The 21,745-nt window shown below is 44.3% G+C and overlaps 1 protein-coding gene across 2 annotated transcripts; it reads left to right on the top strand.

Annotated features, from left to right (window-relative positions):
- Positions 1-50: 50 nt before the first annotated feature.
- On the top strand, positions 51-21,189 carry DHX57 (DExH-box helicase 57). Of its 2 annotated transcripts, XM_424198.8 has the most exons (24): positions 51-76; positions 1,062-1,296; positions 2,026-2,178; positions 2,434-2,604; positions 3,258-4,069; positions 5,365-5,555; positions 6,241-6,362; positions 7,217-7,412; positions 8,170-8,294; positions 9,538-9,671; positions 10,310-10,364; positions 11,381-11,583; positions 13,242-13,358; positions 13,656-13,752; positions 14,506-14,679; positions 14,898-15,098; positions 15,863-16,139; positions 16,492-16,587; positions 16,680-16,763; positions 16,898-17,035; positions 17,781-17,855; positions 18,299-18,433; positions 19,281-19,481; positions 19,606-21,189. In XM_424198.8, the coding sequence occupies exons 2-24, from the start codon at positions 1,070-1,072 to the stop codon at positions 19,747-19,749; spliced, it is 4,128 nt and encodes a 1,375-aa protein (XP_424198.6). In that variant the 5' UTR covers positions 51-76; positions 1,062-1,069; the 3' UTR covers positions 19,750-21,189. The 2 variants fall into 2 exon arrangements, with proteins under 2 accessions (XP_424198.6, XP_040554168.1); XM_040698234.1 differs by lacking the exons at positions 51-76; positions 1,062-1,296 and having other exon boundaries at positions 2,037-2,178; positions 2,439-2,604.
- Positions 21,190-21,745: the final 556 nt, after the last annotated feature.

Raw genomic sequence — 21,745 nt, 5'->3', positions numbered from 1 at the left:
CGCCGTTGCTAGGGAGGCGGGCGTACCGGAAGAGGAAGGCGGGAACTTCCGGGTCGAGGGGAGCTGCGGCGGGCCGGTGAGGAGAGCAGCGGGGAGCGGGAGTCTGGGCTGTGGGGGGGGGGGGGGGGGGGGCAGGAGGGGGGTGAGGGGCTGGCTGAGATGTGCAGCTGTTCGTGCAGCAGTTCTTACGGGGTCGCGGAATGGTTTGTGTTGGAAGGGGCCATAAAGACCGTCTGTATCCGGACCCTGCCGTGGGCGGCGATGCTTCCCACCAGCTCATCTGCCCAGGGCTCCATCCAGCCTAGTGTGGAGAGCCTCCAGGGATGGGGCACCACAGCTTCTATAGGCAGCTGTGCCAGGGTCCCCTTCATGCTAAAGATTGTCTTCTTCATATCTTATCTAAATATGCCCTCTTTCAGTTAAAACCGAACCCTTTGTCTTATTACTATGTGCCCTCATAAAACAATCTCTCCATCTGTGGGGATGTGATGCTGGGGCATATGTTAATATCAGGCCGTTCTGCTGTCAGTGATAACAGTTGCTTTACACTGAGGTGTTTGCCTTGGGGCTGGTGGAGGTCGTGCTATGAGGAGGGCTCCCTTGCCACCCCTCTGTCTGGGTGCTCAGCTGTCTGGGTAGCTCTTTGCAGAAGAAATAGGTCAGGAGTGGATTTAAGCTCTCTGCTGTGAGGTGTCCCGTGGAGGTTTGTTCTTTGCACTCCAATGCTCAAGGAAGTGCCATCAGAGTACAGATCTGGAGCTCCAGGGCTGGGCAGCACTGCTGATAGGCTCACCCTGCCTTCTCAGGACCTGCAATTAGGGTGGCTGTGAGAAAAATTTGGATCCCTTTTGTGTTCTAAAACCATAGAGCTTGTGTAACTGTGTTTTGGAAGAATTTGCTTTGCTTCAGGTGCATGATACGTGAGCACACAGTTGATTAACTGTGTTTTGAGAAGAGAGCTTCTCTTGTCACATGGAAAAACAAATAATGTGCACCCAGATGGTTATTTTGTACTAAGACACCTTCATAACTAAGGGCTATTTTTTCTTTCTCTTCCTCAGCAAGAAACATGAGCTCAGGAGCAAAGAGAAGAGGAAGGCCCAACAGAGGAGGAGGAAGAGGGAGAGGAGGAGGAGGAGGAAAAGGCAGAGGAGGAGGTGGCAGCGGTGGAAGAGGAGGAGGCGGCAGTGGCCGTTCAAACAAGCCTCAGCTTGGTGGAAATAGGAAATGTTCAACCAGAATTTGGGATGATGGAGATGATTTCTGTCTCTTTGAGGAACCGAGGCTGGAAACCAGGTCCTTTGATTAATTTGCAGGTTTTGAAATACAGAGGTGTTGGGGATGATTTGGGGCTGTGTTTTTGGGTGTAATTGAATATGCGCAAGAGTGAAGGGATGCTGAAGCTGTTTCTTCAAGTATGAATCAATCTTTACTTGTATTTTTTTTATCATCTTGTAGCATTTCATAGCTAGGAAAGTTCTTAAAAGGTTTGAAGCTCTGATTTTCTTCTTTGCTCATGAAGTAAAGTCAAAACATAATTGATCAGAAGACAGTAATAAACACACGATATTTATTTGTATCCCAAAGCAGAAGCTGGATCATGGAAGATAAGCAGTAAATGGATGAATTTGGTATCCTAAATGTACTGTGACCAATCTAGCTTAGAAATACTTGGCTGTACCATTGTCTGAAAGTGGTGGAACCTGGCAGAGTTTTTACTAAATCACACTGGATGTGACATAGAATAAAATATGTGTATGCGTCCACATGTGCACTAACGCGAGTACACACATCCTGGGCACGTAAGAATGAACCCAAGTGAACACCACTTTGGTAATGGGAGTGTCTGTTTTGGTAACGGGAGTGTCTGTTTTGGTAGTGGGAGTGTCTGTTTTGGAGTTCAGGGTTTTCTTGTTTTGAAATTTAGGGTTCGATTGAGTCCTGAAGTTCAGCTTCACATACCTGTTCAGTCAACGATAGTCAGGCAAATAAGCCATTGTTTTTTTCTTTAATTTTAATTTTTAGATCAAATGTTTCTGCCAGAAGAGGAGGGCAGACGAAACAAAGGCCTGAAGCCAAAATGCCTCTGCAGACCATACATATGACAACAGAGAATCAGAGAAGAGTGAAGGAACTTCTTCGAGAGCTTCAAGGGCAGGATCTGGCTCCTGAATCAGAGTTAGTTTAAGCTTCTAAATGCATTAATTGGCACTGTTAGGGAAAAATAATGGTATTCTTTTCCTCCCCATAACTTTTAATTTGATCTCAAGCCATGTGATTTTGAATCCACTCTGTTCCTCTATGAAGTTAACTCAGGGAAAGGGAACGTACAATTCCTCATTTAATTGGAGGATTTAAAGTTGTAGGGACACAATCTTGTATCTATTCAGCAGTATAATTTTGTTTCACTTTAATTTGAAAACTTTTTATTAGAGTAGCTGGTTCTGGTGAAGATGACGATGAACCTGATTACCTCGATGATGAACAGTGCTGGTCAGCAGATCAGGAAGTCTCTGACATGACACCAAGGTCTTCTGCTGAGGCAGCTGCCCACAAAATTGTGGAAAGTGAAGTTTCTCCATTTGCTGTGCATAAACTCTCCAGGTGATTATTTCCAGTGAATAATTTGTATGCTGAAGAGGTAAATGATTAGTCTCAATACTGTAAACCCTCAGTGCTTGGAATTCCACTTGACTCCAGGGAGAGTCTATGTTCAGAACTTCTAAGTTTGTATCTCCTCAAAGTTTGATCCTCAAGTGAATGAATCTAAAATAATGTTTTTATGAAAATAAAGAGTTGTAGCGTTTTTATAGTACAATTTTCTATTATTTCTCTAAGATAATGAAACAAATACTGGGAAAGCTCAGGCAGCATTGCTATTATATATGTTTATTCTAGGTAGGTATAATTTTGTAAGCTTTCGTCATCCATTTTGCTTAGATATGAGCATTTCTTAACTGTTTTATTTCTTTGAGAGTGTTTTCTATGCGAGAGGGCTCAGCTTTTTCTGAAGAGCTTTATAGTGGGCAATGTCCTCTAACTACCAGGTGCTGTGTTCTGAGATACGAGACAGTTGCTTCATAAACTATGGCCTTAAAAACAACAGACCTTTGGGGGCTTTTGTTTTTCTGGCAATAGCAATAGTATATCATGCTATATACAATTCCTTACTGTGAGCCTCGTTAAGAAGATCTGTGGTTGTTTTACTTCATTCTCTGTCACTCACTTGTTGCCATGTGGTCTCTGTGTTGCTGTAGGTATGGTTTTGACAGTGAGCGTTGTAGGACTGTCCTGAGATCCTGCAATGGTAACATTGGGGCATCTTTGGAGCATTTGCTATTGCAGTGCTTTGCTGAGAGATACGGAGAAAAGATGCAGATTTCTGCAACAGCTGCTCAGACCAGTCGAGAAGAATGTTTAGAACAGAGGCAAGAAGAAGCTTTTGCCCTGCGGTCAATCTACGGAGAAAAATTTGTAGAAAGAATTCAAAACAGAGTTTGGACGTTTAGTTTGGAACTGGAATACCTAACAAACAGGCTCAGCAAATCTAAACAAAAGGGTGGTTGTGCGAGGGACACAGCAACGCAGACTTCGAAAGAAATCTGTAAATTTTATCTCCAAGGAGGCTGCAAATTCGGTTCAAAATGCAGATTCAGACATGAATTCCCTCCAAACCACCCTCTGAGATCAGCCAAGAACTCTGTAGATGATTCTCACCTCAGATCTAACAGAGATGGTCCCATATATGAGCTTGAAGTAAGATTTCCTGAAGAAAACAAGTATCCACTCCAGGCACCTCTTGTGGCATTTTACACCACCGATGAGAATCTACCTCTTGCCTGTCGTCTGCACATTGCTGAATTCCTTTTTGGAAAGGCTTTGATAGCTGCAGAGTCTAATGAACCGGTAGTGTACGCGTTAGTGACTTCCTTAGAAGATGAATCTGAAATAGGCGAGTTACTTGAAAACACGCACCACAAATACAGTGCTCCTCCTGCTTCCCATCCGGCAGCACGTCCAGTAAAGCTGCATCCAGAGCCTGCAGCTGGTTCAAATCAAATGTCAGAAGGTACACCACGTTTTCATCTAGGGTTTCTGGGCTTAAAAAGAAAAAGAAGGCAGGGAGCACAATTATGGCATCTGTTCCAAATCTATTTCTGGAGATGAAGGTCATGTGGTGAGCCAGATCCATATTCTGCCTGTGCCTCAGGAAGTCGCTTAGTAAAGCTGCAGGGGAAGGGTTTTCTGCTGGCTACAAGTGAGTTAAAGGAGTGCACAGCTAACGTCTTCAGCTTGGTAGTGTGAACACGTTGTGTTGCAACATAGTGGATAAAATGCCGTGGAGAGATGTGGTGTGAGCTCACTTGAAACTGACCTGGTGTGTGTTCAGAAGAATGTTTGGAAGGTGATGGGGAAGGTTATTGGTGAGCTATTGCACATCTGCTACTCATCAACACGGCAACACCTTTATAGGGGAAAAAAAAAAATACCTACCCTTCCTCACCACTAATTTTGTAAAGCTGGATTTTGTGCACAGTGTTACAGACAAGTCTAGAATGGTTCTCTACGTACCTTTTTTTATTAATTCTTTTGCAAGCTCATGCAGCTAGATATATTTCACGGGGAAAGTTGTGACCCTGGTCTTTTATGGCAGGGTGACAAGCAACTGCATGGCTTAGTTTACCTTCCAACTCCCAATTCTAAGGCAAACTTTCTTAAAGAGAGCTTGCAAGAATAATAGCAGCATAATTTGGAGCACCTGAATAGTGTCAGCCTGTTTTTTGTTGTTTCGTTTTATTGTAGTAGAACAGATTATTCCTACTCTTCACAGCTCCACAGAAAGGTAGCTTTGTTCCAGAAATTGAAATCAGAGCTTTCAAAGAAACTTCCTTGTGTTACAAAATACTCAACTTTGATAAATGCAGCCTTAATACTTTTGAGGGTGTCTACTCCAGTTTCAGTGTTGGCTTAAAAGTCCTTGGCAGTAGCCTACCACGTGATGTTACAGTGTAGTTTTAATCAGTTCAGGCTGGTGTTGCCATCCCAGTCCTGTGCTGCGTACCAGCAGTTCTGTGGTGATTTGGAGCAGCCGGTCAGGTTTGCCATGTGGCCACTCAGACTGTGGTGCAGAGCACAGCTGGGGTACGTTGTGACAAGTGGGATGCAGCTGGAGAAGTTGTGCTTTGTCTGACGGGAGGTTTGCTGGTGGTGTTGAACTGAGTGCATGTCAAAAACTGTCCTACAGGTCTTCATCTCCTATTTAGCAAGGTTCTTTATTGAGAGCACTACTGGAAAGCATCTCTCTACTGTGCCGATGGAGTTATCTGCCTTGATAATACCCGAATGTATGTTCTCTGTTTCAAGCCTCAGCGGTGTCAGAGCCTCCAGAGGAAGAGGTGGCAGAAGAAGAGGAGGAAGATGAGCCCCAACAAGTCATTGTGGAGAATGAGAGTTATGTGAACCTCAAGAAAAAGCTTTCTAGAAAGTATGATGTCCACTCCAAATCTACATATAATGAAAACGTTAAAATCTGTATGCAGTTTCGGCTGAAAAAGGTATAATATACAAAGCAGGATATCTCTTTTCATGCGTGCTTTAGAGAAATACATATTTAAAACAATGGGCTGCTGTTTCACTCCTTTTGTTTTCTTACTACCATGTTGCTCATCTTCCATTATATCAGCAAACAACGCATCTAACGTCTGCCACCAGTTATGTACTCCCCCTGAAAGAGAATGAAATATGCAATGCAAAATGTTTCAGAAGAGACTTAGGCTAGATTGATTTGTTTATTTGTGTTGGTCTTTTGCAAACAAATTGCATCTTGTTCTCAGTGCAGAAGCTGCCTGTTCATCTGATAGGATTCTGCTGCCTTTGAGCAAGCTGCAATCTTGCAAAGCTCTTTCACCACTGTCAGACAGTTAGAAGGGAAAAATCAATAGCAGTTTTTATCTGGGGGCTTTCATCTGACTATCAGATTGCATATCCTGGTAGAAGGTTGCTCAGACTGCTTCTGCATGCTAAGATACATCAAATACTTCAGAGAATAACCAAACAATCAGTTTGATATTTTAGAAAATACCCTTTTGCTCTATTTAATAGAAAAGCTTGATGCAAGGAAAGAAATATGTAGATTATTGTATGCAGGATGTCTCTTTAAGGTAAAAGGACTGTTAGCATCCAATGTTGTTGAATCTAGGATACCACAAATACCACTTTCTTAATTGTGTTGTGTATCAGTCTTCTAGACGCTTCCAGTCCATGTTGCATGAAAGGCAGAAGCTCCCTGCATGGCAAGAGAGAGAAACTATTCTTGATTTGCTGACAAGCCACCAAGTTCTTGTTGTGAGTGGCATGACAGGGTAAGAGTGTGATTGTGCATTGAGACTTTATGTATTAAACTATACACAGAAGAATGTGAAACATACAGAATCATAGAATATTCCAAGTTGGAAGGGACCCATAAGGATCATCAAGTCCAGCTCTTGGCTCTACACAGCACCAGCCAAAGTCAGACTATATGTCTGCAAGTGTCTTCCACATGCTTCCTGAACTCAGCACTTTGGTGCCATGAGCACTGCCTTGGGGAGCCTGCTCCAGTGCCCAACCACTCTGGTGAAGAACCTTTTCATGATATCCAACCTGAGCCTCCTGTTTCACAGCTCCATGCTGTTCCCTCGGGTTCTATCTCTGTCACCAGAAAGAGATCAGCGCTGCCTCTCCACTCCTGCTTCTGAGAAACGCATAGGCTGCCATGCAGCCTCCCCTCAGCCTTCTCTGCTCTGGGCTGAACAAACCAAGAGACCTCAGCACTCCTCACACCCCTTGCCCTCTAGACTCTTCACCATCTTTGTAGCCCTCTTTTGGACACTCTGTAATAGTTTCAGACTGTGGTGCCCAAAAAGATTTTCTCTGTGAGGTCGTTAGTTCATATTTGATTCAAGTCAGCTCTTGTATACCTTTTCAAAAATTAATTGCTTGAAAGCTTATGTGGGGGAAAAGGTTAGGGTTATTATTCATCCCTGACCAATGGCAGCAATCTTACATGGAGTTCATATGAAGTATGACATTAATGGAACAAAGCAGGTTGCAGGTGGACTGCAGTCAGTTTATGTGGATGGAAGGTGTTTGCCTTTTGTTGAGTTTTGTTTCTTGTCATTGTGTTTCAATTGATGCCTGATTTTTTTTTTTTTTTTTTTTTTTTTTTGTCATGCAGGTGTGGGAAAACCACTCAGATTCCTCAGTTTATTTTGGATGCCTCATTGCAAGGTTCTCCAAACGCAGTTGCAAACATCATCTGTACTCAGCCTCGCAGGATCTCTGCCATTTCTGTGGCTGAGCGTGTAGCCAAAGAGAGAACAGAAAGGGTTGGAGTTACTGTTGGCTATCAGATCCGCCTAGAAAGTGTAAAGGTATGTATGCTTTGCTTGTTGGTTTTCATTTAGCTCTATTGAAACATGCTTAGTGCTTGTTTAGGATACAGAATGTCTGTCCTATATCCACCATATAGTGAGATCAGGTAGTCTGTATCACTCCTATTTTATAATGTATTATAAAAAAAAGTATTTAATTTCATCCCAAGTTGCACAGTCCATTTTAAAGAATGAGAGTGCAATTCTGTATCTTGTATTGTTGGTTGTCTCTGTTGAGACAGTGGGTGAAGGGTCTCCGAGTGTGATGCTCAATACTGGAAATACTTTCCCTCTAGAAGGTTATCTGAGTGCACTGACTTCATTTCCCTGCCTGTTTCCATTTATCTCCAAGCAAAGCCAAAAGGGGGGGCTGAATTTAAACTGCTGTCCTAGAAGTGAAATTTTATCTGCATTCCAGCTGGTTGCTTTTTTCCAATAAATGTTTAAAATTGCTTGTTCGGATTCACTGAATCTTTGTAGGGACAGAAATCTACGTTGGTTATCGCAAAGCAACTTACAAACAAAACTGTCTTTCCTTTGGATGTTCACCACTTATAGTCAGCAACATCCCCATGGTATGAAGCAGATGCTCTTAAGTTTTAATCAGCAAAGAAAAATTGTCCAGTCTTGTCTCCATCATGGATTGTTTCTTTTCTGCCATACCCAGCACTCAGTGGAAGCTTTATAGCCACACATACACTTTGCACTGTCTTAAGTTGTACACGGCCCATCCAAGTGCTTTGTTTTACCTTTCCAGTCCTCAGCTACCAGACTGCTGTATTGCACCACTGGTGTGCTGCTGAGAAGGCTTGAAGGTGATCTGACTTTACAGGGAATTACACACGTTATTGTTGATGAGGTCCATGAAAGAACAGAAGAAAGGTGAGTAATCTTTCATCCTGTAAGCAAAATGAAAAAACAATCAGAAAGAGGCGATGATGAAGGTGCAGTATCTGAAGTTGTTCGTGGCAGTAATAATGGGCTAGTGGAAAGGGTCTGCTTTAAGGTTTCTGTCTTAAGGCTGTTAGTGTGTTGTGTTGCAGCAGCTGTAAAGTGAGCACATCTCTTAAATTCTGTTCTTCCAATCTGCCATCGTGTTGCAGTGGTGTTGAAAAGAGGTTTTAGATGGGGGGGAGTTCATAACTTCTTAAACAGAATTTTCTGGTTCTCACTCCTCCCTTGTTTCAGTTTTTATGAAATAACCACAATTCCTCAGATAGCCTTGGGGGAACTGTTCTTCTTTCTGTAAACGAGGTGGCAAAGGTCCTTTTCTTTGATGCTTTCCTTGTGAAATACTGAAATACAGAAGCATTGTTTGCGACCTGTTAGTCTACAGCTCTGGTTGTGTTTTAGCCTCATAAAAGGATGCGTATCTCTCAAGGATTCTTCTTTCTTATCTAAAATTGCTTGTAAGCCAGTCCTTTAGGCATGTCACAAAAGCCATTAATGCATAGACAAAAATACAGTGAGCAGGGAAGAGTACAGAAGTTTTGTGTTGCTCTCTCAGTGGGGAATGAGCAAAAGTGACTCATCAGTTAATTAATTTGTTATCCAATGTTCTTGTCTTGTCACTTATGTAGTTATTTTATAAGGTAACTAGAGAGTTTTGGTGTTTAAATTTGCTAAGTAATCCTGTCCATCTAATAATGAAAAGCCAGAAAATAAGCTGTGTGGGAACCATGGGGTCATGGCCTGAACCAGTGATTGAGCACCTGGTGATGGGGTGTAGCCAGCCCTGCGAGCACAGGTGTGAGCAATTCAGCCCTGCCTCCTGAACCTAACCTCATTTAAGGGCTGGCAGCTGTAAGGGAAGGATCTCTATTTGGAGATGGTCTCCTTTGCAACGTTCAGCCAGCCTTGGTCCTCACAAAGGGGTAAGCCATTCCTCCTTTGTTACCTGATTGTGACCACTGCCTTTCTTGGGTGATCTGAAACTGGTTAAGGGCAATCGTACCTGCTGTCTGCCTCTCCTTATCTAAGCAGATGGGCTCCCACTTGCTCACTGCATTGTTAGCCTCCTGCCATTCTAAGAAGCTCGTGGTGTTGAGAATAGGGAGGGGGGGGAAAAGAGATCTGAAAGCTAACAATGAAGAAGTTCAGATGTCTTTTTGCTTGCTTTCTTCAGTGACTTCTTGCTGCTGGTTTTGAAGGATATAATGGTTCAGAGGCCAGACCTGCGCATCATCCTAATGAGCGCCACCTTGAATGCAGAGCTTTTTTCTCAGTACTTTCACTCCTGTCCAATTATTAACATACCAGGTGAAAACGGTCATTTTTATTATCTTGTCAATATTTGTTGCTTTAGAGATTGGGGTTTGGTTTTTCTGCTTGTGAAGTGTTTCTGTATTCCTGGGTACATCAATGTTGAATGGGAAAAAGATGGTTTTAACTCGGCTTCTAAGCAAAGGGCTAACTTTCTGTAGTTGCAAGATGTGGATTTCTATAATAACTGCAATTACAAGGTCTTAAACAGAAAAGCTAATGAGATCTATCAGAGAAGTCTTGGAAACTGAGTCTTCTTGATGCTTTCCTTCTACCAGCAGAATTTCCCTCCCTAAAAGCCAGAAGTGACAAGACGTGCATGGCGTGCTTCCTTGAGTGGCTTTTACCACACCTTAAACTTCCTGTAAGGGTAGCAGCCCTTCTCTGACCATATACACGTGTGTTACCAAACCACGCTTGGAAAACATCTGCTGTTTTAGACAGAAATAATGTTGAAGAACACAGATGGATATAGATGAGAGACCCACGTTAGGTTTTTTAGGTCACAGAGGTGGATTAGGGATTAAAGTGGTGAAGCCAGTGTGTGAAATAATAAGCAGTGTGACATAATTGCCATCTTTTGTCTTTTCTCTCTTCTGTGGCACATAGATTTACTTTCTTACATTCCCTTTTAGGTCGAACGTTTCCTGTAGATCAGTTTTTCCTGGAAGATGTGATTGCAATGACAAGGTATGAAATTGCCAGACTGTCTCAGATGTGTTTGACACTTAAAGTTGCACTGTTGACTGCACAAGACCTGTGCATAAATTGAAAAAAAGAGAGAGACTCTCAGATATCCCCATTAGTTGAAGGCCTGGAGTTCTGCTAAAGCACTGACTGTAAAAGGTGCTTCTTATACCACTGTGGGGTCTACAGTACTGTGCCAAAACCTTTTCTGAATTAGATACCATGTAAATACTCAAGAAGAAATGAACTTTGCCATGAACAGTTGGTTAGTGCTTGTGTACTGACAGACTTAGTTTCTCATCCACCCCTTGTTTGTTTCAGTGGTGGTTAGATGATGGCAAGCAAAAGTTGTTAGATTTCTTCACTGAAGGTGAAAAATGGTAGGATTTCCTTTCTGTAAGCCCTACCTTGCAGCAGAAAGTGAGACAAAGATTCCTGCTATCATCTGTAGCTACTTGGAGAGTCGTAGCAGCTCAGATATTCCAGATAGCAATGCTATCAGCTGTTTTAAATTATATGCAGATTGTTGCTCTGTGCTGCTCTCTTAGTTTAGGTCACATTTGCAGTCCAGGTGTTTCTCATTACAGCTTTTAAAAGACCATCATCCCAGTATGGCAGGACACCTCTCCCTTCACCCCAAAGCTGGCTAAAACTTTCAGCACTGATGACTTGTTAATGTGGGAGAGGTGTGGTGCAGGTGATTGCACTTGCTTGGCCACAGTTTGTTCTGGAACTCCCTTGCACTAAAGTCAGAGTTGCTCAATAACTTGAGTTGTGCTGGGCCTTAACAGCTCTCTTTGCCATGCCCTTCCACCCTTTCAGAAGTACTGCTTTACTGGTCCTTACAGTGGAGTTGGAGCAGTAACGTGAATTGCAGTGAGTGTGAAATATAATTACATATAAATCTGAGAGGAACTTTGTATAGCTGTGATAACCTGTCTGTGTAGCTAATTATTGGATGGAGACTGTTGGGCTTCGTTCTGTGCCACTTGAAGGATGTCCGTTCTTCTGCTATTCAGGTATGTTTTGGAGGACAGCAGTCCCTACAGGCGCAAGACAAAGCAAGAAAACAAAGTGACTGCAAGACACAAAAGAACTGCATTTGAAGAAGTGGAGGAGGACCTGAGGCATGCTGGCTTGCTGGAAGACACTGACACAGCTGTCAAGGATTCAGACCCAGATCAAAAATTAACTCTGAAGCAGCTACTTAAACGATACAAAGGTGATCCCCTTCTTAAATCTAGTAGGTCTGCACATAAGATTTGTAAGCCAACATATTATGCTAACATATAATACTGTATGTTGAATGCAGGTGTGCAATTCAGAATTCTTTAGTGTTCTGCTGTTAAGCAGCTTGCTGCATTCTAGATGAGATGAGAAACGTTGTGAGCTTTGAAAAACAAAACAAAAAAGAAAAACTCCATTTTCTTAAACTATAACAAACATCTGGACTGCAAGCAGTTTTTAAGCATCTGAAAAGGGGTGGTTTTCAGCTACTGTCTTATTTCCATCTATTTTTGGATAACTTGTTGACTTTGAGTTTCATCTCTTTACCTGTTCTTGCTAGAACAGCTTTACATAATGCTTAGCATGCATCTGCCTTGAGGATCGAGATCACTTCAGCATCACAAGTCTTCCTTGAGAAGACATGTCATTGTGAAAGGCATAGTGAAGTGGGCAGACCTTCCCATTAACTCCCCCCTCTCTCAACATCAAAATACTCCCTGTGCTTTGTCTCCTTCCTGCACACCTTCATGCCCTCCTGGTGAGCTCCCCAGTGGCAGTGAGTGAGAGTCATTGCTCTCAATTGCTCATTCATGCTGGAGGTTTAGTATCTCCAAAGGGTAGTGGGGTTGGTCTGTTTTTGAGTTGATGTAAGAAACATTGGAAGGAAGAAGGGAGAGCCTGAAAAGGTGTCAGTAAATCAAGGAATCATAGAATGGCCTGGGTTGAAAGGGACCTTAAAGATCATCTATTTCTAACTCCCAGCCGTGGGCAGGGCTGCCCCCCCCCAGCTTAGACTGCCCAGGGCCACATCCAACTTGGCCTGGAGTGCCTCCAGGGATGGGGCACCACAGCTTCTTTGGGCAGCTGTGCCAGGGCTTTGCTGTCCTGTGAGTGGAAAAAATCCCCTTTAGCTTAAAGCCATCCTCCCTTGTCCTGTCACTATCAGATCATGTAAAAATAGATCTCCCTCCTGCTTATAAGCTCCCCTCAAGTACTGGCAGGCTGCAGTGAGATCTCCCTGGAGCCTTCTCTACTCCAGGCTGAACAAGCCCAGCTCCCTCAGCCTTTCTTCATAGGAGAAGAAGGGACAATCCCTTCCTTCTCCCTGCTGCCACCGCTCCATTGCTGCAGCCCATGATACTGCTGGCCTTGTGGCTGCAAGCGCACAGCTGGCTCATGTCCAGTTTTGGTCCACTAGGACCCTCCAGGTCCTTCTCTGCAGCACTGCTCTCAGTGAGTTCTTCTCCCAGTCTGTACACATATCTGGGATTGCTCCTAAGTGCAACACTGTGCACTTGGCCTTGTGGAACCTCATTAGGTTCATGTGGGCCCACTTCTTGAGCCTGTCCAGGTCCCTTTGGATGGCATCCCTTCCTTCTATTGTGTCAACTGCTTTCAGCTCCTCCTACTATTAGTATGCTCACAGATAAATCCTGGTTTAGGCTCTATACAGGGCAAATGTGAACCCTGATAAGGTATGAGAAAAGAAGAGCTGGGCCATAGTGACTTGTGAAGCTGCCTCTGCCTGGTATAAACCAGGTGCTGTTTAGGCTGAGTTGTGCATGTTTACGCAGCCACGCTGGTTGGCTGTATCCAGCACGTGTATTTTATGAGAGATGAACTTAACTGTGTTGTTTCTTTCTTTTTCCTCAGGGGTTAACAAGACAGTGTTGAAAACAATGTCTGTCATGGACTTGGACAAAGTTAATCTGGAATTAATTGAAGCCTTGCTGGAGTGGATAGTTGATGGCAAACATTCATACCCCCCAGGTATCTCACACTGAGATGAATGGAGGTCGATTCACGGAGATTGTGCACTTGTAGACAGCCTCAGGATAACGTTTTGTGTTCAGAGTTCTGAGTAACAAAACCCCTGATAGGATGGGGTAAGATGAGAATTGTCTACCTGGGAAAGTCTTTAGTGAGAAATTGTTGCAGCCTGTATGCTTTTTGTACAAGAACTGCAGAACAGAGCTGGAGTTTTGCCTTGGCCTTTTGCACGTTAATAACGTATCCTGCTGTCGTTTCTGTTGAGTGATTATTATTTTTCTCGATTGACATATTTAGGTGCTGTGTTGATATTTTTGCCTGGTCTAGCAGAAATCAAGATGCTTTATGAGCAGCTCCAGTCTAACGCCCTTTTTAATAACAGGCACAGCAAGAGGTAAGGCACAAAAGCTCCCAGGTGATGTCTTTACCCATTTAAAAAAAAAATGAGCAGCTTCCAGCACAAAGTCTGCCTTTATCAAGGGACAAATTAAGTTTATTAAACGTGTGAGTTTGTGATGTGACCCAGTCAAGGTAATTCCCATTCTACCATCTTACTGACTTGCTCTGTTTGGTTTTTCTTCTCATCTCAGAAGTTCGAAAGGTGTCAATTTTGTTAGCTGTGGTAGTTCTCAGAAATCCTAGTGATGAGTTTCTCCACTTTGTGCTCTGCGTGGCCCAGTGGACTGTTGAAAACTTCACCTCAGCTATTGTTGTCTTTCAGAAGGTCTCCTGAAAAGCCTTCAGCTGTTCCTGTGGTTGTATTTGATCACAGATTGCTACGTGGAGATGTAACTGGTTCTCCTTGACTAAACAGTAGTCACACAGATGCCTTTAAGAAAGTTGTCTGGAGTGATCTTTTCCAATGTGGCATTATAAATTGAATGTCCTAGGCTGTTCACAGGAGACAGGGTTGGGTTTTTTTTTTTTCAGCTCCATTCTGAGACCTGTTCCTTCAGCAAACTTCTCCACCTTCCTATAGGACATGTCTTAAAGTTGCTATGGCAGCGAAGTTTGCCATATTTTACACAAATTTGAATGGCTGTGTGCAGTGTCTGGTACTGGCAGTGCAAAAGTGCACGCAGGCAGACTGTTCCCAGGAGGAAAAAAGCAGAGACGTGCTGAGCATACTCTCATACTTTTCCTCCAGGTGCGTTGTTTATCCACTTCATTCTTCACTGTCCAGTGAAGAACAGCAGTCTGTGTTCCTCCGGCCTCCTGCAGGAGTTATCAAAATCATCATCTCCACCAACATTGCAGAAACATCTGTCACCATTGATGATGTGGTCTATGTGATTGATTCCGGAAAAATGAAAGAGAAAAGGTACTGGGATTCGTTCCTGCTCTGTGCAAAGAGCTGGGAGGAACCTGAAGGAGCTTGATCTGCAGAAAGCTGTTAGGAGGTGGGGGGGCCGGTCTGCACCCAGATCCAGCTGCAGGGGTGGGAATTGGGTCCATGTAGAGGTTGGCAGCATCTGTCTGCTTGAGCTCCTGCTTGTTCACCCTGCACCCATTATAAGTCTATTTCTTGCTCCCCTGCAGATATGACCCGAGCAAAGGAATGGAAAGTCTGGAAGACACGTTTGTGTCCAGGGCCAATGCTCTGCAAAGAAAAGGACGAGCAGGCCGTGTAGCCTCAGGTGTCTGCTTCCATCTTTTCAGTAGCCATCACTATAACCATCAGCTCATAAAACAGCAGTTACCAGAAATACAAAGAGTGCCCTTGGAGCAGCTTTGTCTAAGGTGAGCTGTTGTTTATATATTACCTGAAAGACCCAGTGTAGAATGTCCTCCCTCCACAGCAGGAAGCATCTGAAATGCCCTTATTAAGGAATTTAGTTCCCTCAGTAGCATCACAGAACCAAGAACCTCGCTTTGGAGGTTTCAGGTTCTCTTGATCTCACTGTCACAGTCCCTCTGCATCCAGAGTTCTAATCATACCATGTCTCACGTCTCCCTGTCTTCTTGCACAGTGCTTGGCTCTTGTTTGGCACTAGGATAAAAGGTCTCTCACACCCTGAGAAGATACTTGCATTCCTGTGCTCTGGACCCACAGGAGATGTTTATCTCTCTATGCCAAATTCTCCCTTTGCATAGGGCATAGAGAATTTTGCCTGCTGGGCAACACAGTGCAATAAGTCTCCAACCTAGATCCAGCACTGCCGTAACACCAATACTAAATGAAGAGGCCTTTTTGCTCCTGCCTTGCTCTGTGCACCCCTTTATACAAAAAAAATAAACAAAACAAACAAAAAAATATTTTTTTCAGAGAAAACTTCGTTTTAAAACCCCGTGTGATAAATAAGAATCTGTTATTCCTGATGGTGAGGCTGGGTGGAGGTAAGCCATCCTCATATAGTTTCCTGAGTTTAATCGCTTTACAGAACCTCTTCAAGGGGCCATGTTCTTGAAAGTAGATTTTCTGTATTTCTGATAAATGCTTGGCATCCTGTCTGTGGAACTAAGCTGCCTTCTTTTCCTTTCAATTTTTTTGTCCCCTCCTTAAGAATTAAGATTCTGGAGATGTTTTCTGCACAGAGCCTTCATTCTGTCTTATCGCGACTCATTGAGCCCCCTAGAACTGAATCTTTGCGGGCATCAAAGCTGCGTCTACAAGACTTAGGAGCATTAACTGCAGATGAAAAGCTCACTCCTCTGGGATATCACTTGGCTTCCCTGCCTGTTGATGTCAGGATTGGCAAACTAATGCTGTTTGGCACCATCTTCCGCTGCCTGGATCCTGCACTCACAATAGCAGCCAGTCTGGCTTTTAAGTCACCCTTTGTAAGTATTCTTAATTACGTTTCCAGCTTTGAAAGCAGTACGTTTTCATACAGCAGTGAATGCTGCTGTAAACTGCAGCATGCTGCACCTGAGTGTTTTTGTTCTCCTTTTTAGCCTCCCCTGTTTATATGCTTAACGCAGCGCTCATCAGAAGAGTCGTTACAAGCAGATGGCGAAAATCATGTAGCAGTGACACAAATAGTATTTATAAGCAAGCATTGAAACAATTCAGTTATTACAGTTAATGAACATTAAGTGCAGCCAGCCTGTTTTGTCCAGATTTAGTGTAAAAATTGAAAGCGAATAGAAGCAGCAGTTACACTGTGAGATTAATCTGCTCCTGCCTTTCTAGGTGTCCCCATGGGATAAAAGGGAAGAAGCAAACAAAAAGAAGTTGGACTTCGCAGTAGGGAACAGCGACTATCTGGCTCTTCTCCAGGCATATAAGGTGAGCTGAAAATGATGAGCCTGTCAGAGGTTTGTGATGTATCACAGCTTGGATTTCAGTACTTTGAGGTTTGCTCTTGTCTTTTCGATTAGGGATGGCGTTTAAGTACCAAAGAGGGCTCTCAGGCAAGCTACAACTATTGCAGGGAGAACTTCTTATCGGGAAGAGTTCTGCAGGTATGTCAGTTTTTGTGGCCTCAGCCAGTCCCTGCATGAGGCCATTCAGGCAGAGTTCTGGTGCCTAAACCGAGCAAGCTGTCGGCTCTCTTGCCTCCGTGGCTCTCATGTCACAGACCTTTCTTTCTTTGTAGGAAATTGCCAGTCTGAAAAGACAGTTCACGGAGCTGCTTTCCGACATCGGGTTTGTGAAGGAGGGGTTAAGAGCCAGGGACATTGAGAGGAAGTGGTCCCAGGGAGGCGATGGTGTCTTGGATGCCACAGGAGAAGAGGTAATCTGCAGCATGTCAGTGCTTTGAGCAGATGCTGCAGCTTTTGATGCGGCCGGAATGCCAGCTGTTAGCTCTAGCCTGGTGGGCTTCTGGACACAGCCTTGCAACAAACCACCTCCTGCCTGTTACGTTTTTCCTCCCTGTATGATATTAGCCTCTGTTATTTCAGACCTTATGTGCCCAAGAACAGGACCAGGTGTGGAGGTGAGACTGACACAGCAGCGTGTTCTGGGAAAGCGAAACGCTGTTGGGCTGGCACACGTGCTAGCAGCAAGTGATGGAAAAATACAGGTCCGATTCACAGACTGCACCGAATGTTGGCATTAGTGCAAGCTTTATTTTTGGCAATGAAACTGTTTTACAGAGCAGGTAGTGAAATACTTCAGCATTGCAGACAATCCTCAGAAAGCAGTACCTGCTGAGCCAGAGATCTCCTGGCTCAGCTACGTGGAAGGGCTTGCTAGCTGCAGGGTCTCCCTGCGTGCTGGAACAACATGCTTTCTTTCCATGCTTTGTAGCCAGACATGGGAACAATTAGATAGCTGGTGTCCGGTTTGCTCCAAACAGCTATCGGGCAGCACTTCCATCTAGTCTGAGACTTCAGGACCAGTAACTGGTCCTTCTCTGTAAAACACAGCAGTGCAGCTATGAAAGGAAACCGGTTTCAGCAGTGGATTCATTCCAGAAGCAGGGCTTTGTCTTTTGCCCTACCTGTAGGATACCTAATGTGTCTGTTAATTTATAGGCAAATTCAAATGCGGAGAACTTCAAGCTGATCTCAGCTATGCTGTGTGCTGCGCTGTATCCCAACGTTGTCCAGGTAAAAGAATGCCTTCTCACTCTTTGATGCACTCCATTAGGAACGCTGTTGTTACGCAGCATGTCCGCACTGCCCGTGTTCAGCACGGCCTGACTGTGGTGGACTGCAGCCTGCTTTAGGTTGCCAAAGCTTGCTGCTTGTTGTGCCAGAGCCAGGTTGCCCAACTCCTGTTTGTACTGCTCGGTAGCACTGCTGTTCCTATAGTTTTTTAGTGCCACAGAAATGCCAAATGTTTTTAAGAACCTACTGTAAATTACAACTCTTTAGAAGACAGTGGCTACAAATGAAATGTTGGTGTTTAGGCAGTACCTGCAGTATAGCATCTGCCTCTAGAGACTTGTTTACTACTTGAGAATCTGCTGATGATAAAACCTAAGTTCTAACAGTGAATTCAGTATTCGGGTACAGCAGATTTTTGGAACTTTTTGTCTTGCACCATACAGGTGAAAAAGCCAGAGGGCAAATATCAGAAGACCAGCACAGGAGCTGTCAAAATGCAGCCAAAAGCGGAAGAGCTGAAGTTTGTCACAAAAAATGATGGTTATGTTCACATTCACCCTTCATCTGTGAATTATCAGGTCAGGATTCTTTTTCTTTTCCTTCAAACAAATGTTCTTTTCTTAAAAAAGAAATCGCCTTTCCCTGAACAGATGAGAAGTGAGGGACCCTTTTGAAGCTTAAGGAAAAAAAATGCTTGGTGATTGAAGTTTCCCTGTTGATAAATAAGGGTGCACTGCTCGTGAGCACAGAGTTAAACTCCGCCCTTTGAAGTGGAATTAGAAGACGAAGTGACCCCCCGTCAATGTTTTGCTGTGTCTACAAAGCTGCACGCACACACGCAGTTGTGGCACTCCCAGCTTCTCCTTGCTATTAAGATAGTGTGCACGCAGTGTCTTTGTACATACAGGCTGCCTTAATAATCATTTTTAGATAGGAGCTCTTCTCCGTACCGCGATAGATGGTAGCACTTTTCTAATGGGGTTTGCCTCCATATTTGATGATTCTGTGCTTTTCCAGGTAGTAAATTACTTGCTTTAAGTGTGGGGCTCTTATCATTAACTGCAAATGAGGCTTTAAAGGCTTTGCACTGTTCAGTCACTTGCTTTTAGAAGAGCGTAACAAGTATGTACATGAAAATCTGTAGTGTGGAAGAGAGCTGGGGGCCTTGAAGTGAAGTTGGTTATCAGCTGACGTGTGACCAACTCACTGCAGAGGGGTAGGAGCAGGGATAACTGGCAAAGTTGAGGGCAGCTGTCATGGCCTGAAGAATCTGCAAAATGCACGGGTATGTTTGCTGTTCCTTGCAGCTCTTGCAGGCAATCTCATATTTGCCTGAGCGGGCTGCAAGTACAGGTGATGCTGTAAGGAGGGAGGTATACGTGTTCTTTGTGTTTAACCACAGTCTTTTGGGTTGTACCACTGCAGACCAGGCACTTTGAGAGCCCCTACCTGGTGTACCACGAGAAGATTAAGACCAGCCGCGTGTTCATTCGAGACTGCAGCATGGTGTCAGTGTACCCGCTGGTCCTGCTGGGAGGCGGGCAGGTTCACATGCAGCTGCAGAAGGGCGAGTTTGTCATTTCCCTCGATGACGGGTGGATACGGTTTGTGGCAGCCTCTCACCAGGTAATGACAAGGGATAATGCTGGGCACGCTGCAGAGCTCTGTGTGTGTGCCTGTGTTTGAAAGGGGGGAGGAGGTGCATTTCAGGAGCTTTGCGCTCACGTGTGTGTTGTACTGTATGTGCCAGGTGGCTGAGCTGGTGAAAGAGCTGCGCTGTGAACTCGACCAGTTGCTGCAGGATAAAATCAAGAATCCCAGCATGGATTTATGCATGTGCCCCCGCGGGTCTCGGATCATTGGTATGATTGTAAAGCTTGTGACCACGCAGTAATGCGGGAATGGCTTTCTGTAAAGACGCAGCCTGCGTCGTTAGAGCCTGACAATAGACTGGGTAACATCAGTGTCTTCATGTATTTGTTATCTCAGAATATGGTGCTGATCTCTGGAAGAGCAAGTTGGCAGTGATGGTATTGGCTGGAGTGGGTTTTTATTCTGACAGTTTGCAGAGAGCTGGCCTGCTGATAACAGCACGCCTTGCAGTAGGAAACAGGAATATGGCAAAATTTGCAGGAGGAACAGAAACCAAGTAGAAGAGCACATCTTTCTGTGAAACCGTACGTTGGCAGTAAGGGGTTTTGGTCTCAAAACTGCTCCACAGCTGCTGCTTTCAATAATAATGTCTGAAAGCATCTGTTCTTAGAATTGAGTTTAAACCAATTTATGTTTTGAGTGAGAGTTCGCTGAGGCAGTTGGTCTTGTCTGAGCAGGAAAGGATTTGCTTAGACTTTAACCCAAAGCCCTTAAAAAGGGAGACTCGTTGATCCAGTTCTGGATCAGCACAGAATGCTGTGGCTTAAATGTATTACTGCAGGAAGAAGTGGGTACTTTCCCTGAAAGAAGGGCTTTTCAGATCTCCTGAACTGTGGAATGCAGCAGAGGGAGGGACTGCTGTAGCTCCCTAGAAATTCCTGTGCTGGGTTCGCGTACTGCTGCTTGTTAAATGCACTGCTAACAGACAAGTGTGAAGACTGCAATAATAATGAAATAGTACTACTTCCTTTGTCACGCTGCTGGTTTGTGATGTTTAGGGTTACAGCACCTAAACTGCTTGATGTAGTGGCAGCTGCAAACAGTGGTAGCTGACTGCTGTCAGCTGTAGTAGAAAAACAGAACAAACACCATCTCGACAACCAGATGTGCCTACAAGTAGCCTTCAAGCTGAGCAACGAGCATAGAGGCAGGCATTTCTCAAGAGTTAAGTATGTGTAGAAGCACTGAGGAAGAAAAAGGGCATAAGGCCGTACCAAGGCTGACTACTGCTACAGTAGGACAGGCTCTGCACTATGCTGAGTTGCAGAAGACTCTCCTGTACCCCCCCCCCCCACACCTTGTTGATGTCAGCAAGAGAACACGTCAACAGCAGCACCATATTCTGTAGCTGTGTACCTGGATGCTGCTGCTTGGTTTTTCTGAGGTCTGGCAAAGAGCTGCTTAAAGCCAGCTACTCTTAAGGGAATTTTATAGCACTTCAGAGGAATTCTCAGTGTGTTGGCTGCACACTGTCTTGACATTAGCTGTATGAGGTGGCACCACCAAAGTGACGCTGCTTCTGTGTACAGCTGGCAGTCACTCCTTTTCAGGGTCAACAATCAGCAGCTCCATGCAGGTTGGCTGCAGAGTGCAATAGGAACGGATCCCATTTCTCACTTTGGACTTTTGTACACTTTCAAAATGACATCCCTCTTCAATAAAAGGATTTTGCAACCATCAAGGAATGCTCAAGGAAGTTCTGTGGGATTCTTTTCTCTCCCTTGCCTGAAGCAAAGGTGAGGAGACAAGGGCAGCAGGGGCTGCTACAGACTATGCTTAGAAGCATCCAACTTCTAAAATATAGCAGGGAGCACTCATGGAACATCCCAGTGCCTTGTGTGGTGGTAGAATTAAGGAAGCCAGGGGCAGGAATAAAGCACATCCATGGAGTCAGGAGCTGACAGCAGGTAATGCCCTTCTTTCCCTCATCATTGCTCTGCAACCACCTCTTGGGCTGCCATGCCACCTTACTTCAGGAGGGGTTTGATGTGATCGTGCCTCCTCCCCCCACAGGCTGACAGCTCCCCTGAGGCACTAACCTGTTTTATCCACCACTGGGGTGCTTTTTATTTCTTCCTATAGCAGAAGGTGGCTGTGTGGAGCTGATGTGCACATGTGCTAAAGCCTTTATGCAGTATAATTTACTTCCACTTAGTGAAGCCATGACTTCTCTTGTTGAAGTATAATCTCAGTTTATGGGTTTTGGTTTTTTTACTTTTACAGAGATCTAGGGCGTT

The sequence above is a fragment of the Gallus gallus genome, chromosome 3 (genome assembly GCF_016699485.2).
Source record: "Gallus gallus isolate bGalGal1 chromosome 3, bGalGal1.mat.broiler.GRCg7b, whole genome shotgun sequence".
Taxonomy (NCBI): domain Eukaryota; kingdom Metazoa; phylum Chordata; class Aves; order Galliformes; family Phasianidae; genus Gallus; species Gallus gallus.
This window is presented reverse-complemented; position numbering and strand designations above follow the sequence as displayed.

What these genes read in the sequence shown, in the direction of transcription:
- DHX57 (XM_424198.8), top strand. Translation starts at nt 1,070, where the DNA reads ATGAGCTCAGGAGCAAAGAGAAGAGGAAGGCCCAACAGAGGAGGAGGA. An exon ending in CTCTTCTCCAGGCATATAAG is followed by an intron (nt 16,588 to 16,679) that starts GTGAGCTGAAAA and finishes CTTTTCGATTAG; the next exon opens with GGATGGCGTTTAAGTACCAA. An exon ending in CTTCATCTGTGAATTATCAG is followed by an intron (nt 18,434 to 19,280) that starts GTCAGGATTCTT and finishes GTACCACTGCAG; the next exon opens with ACCAGGCACTTTGAGAGCCC.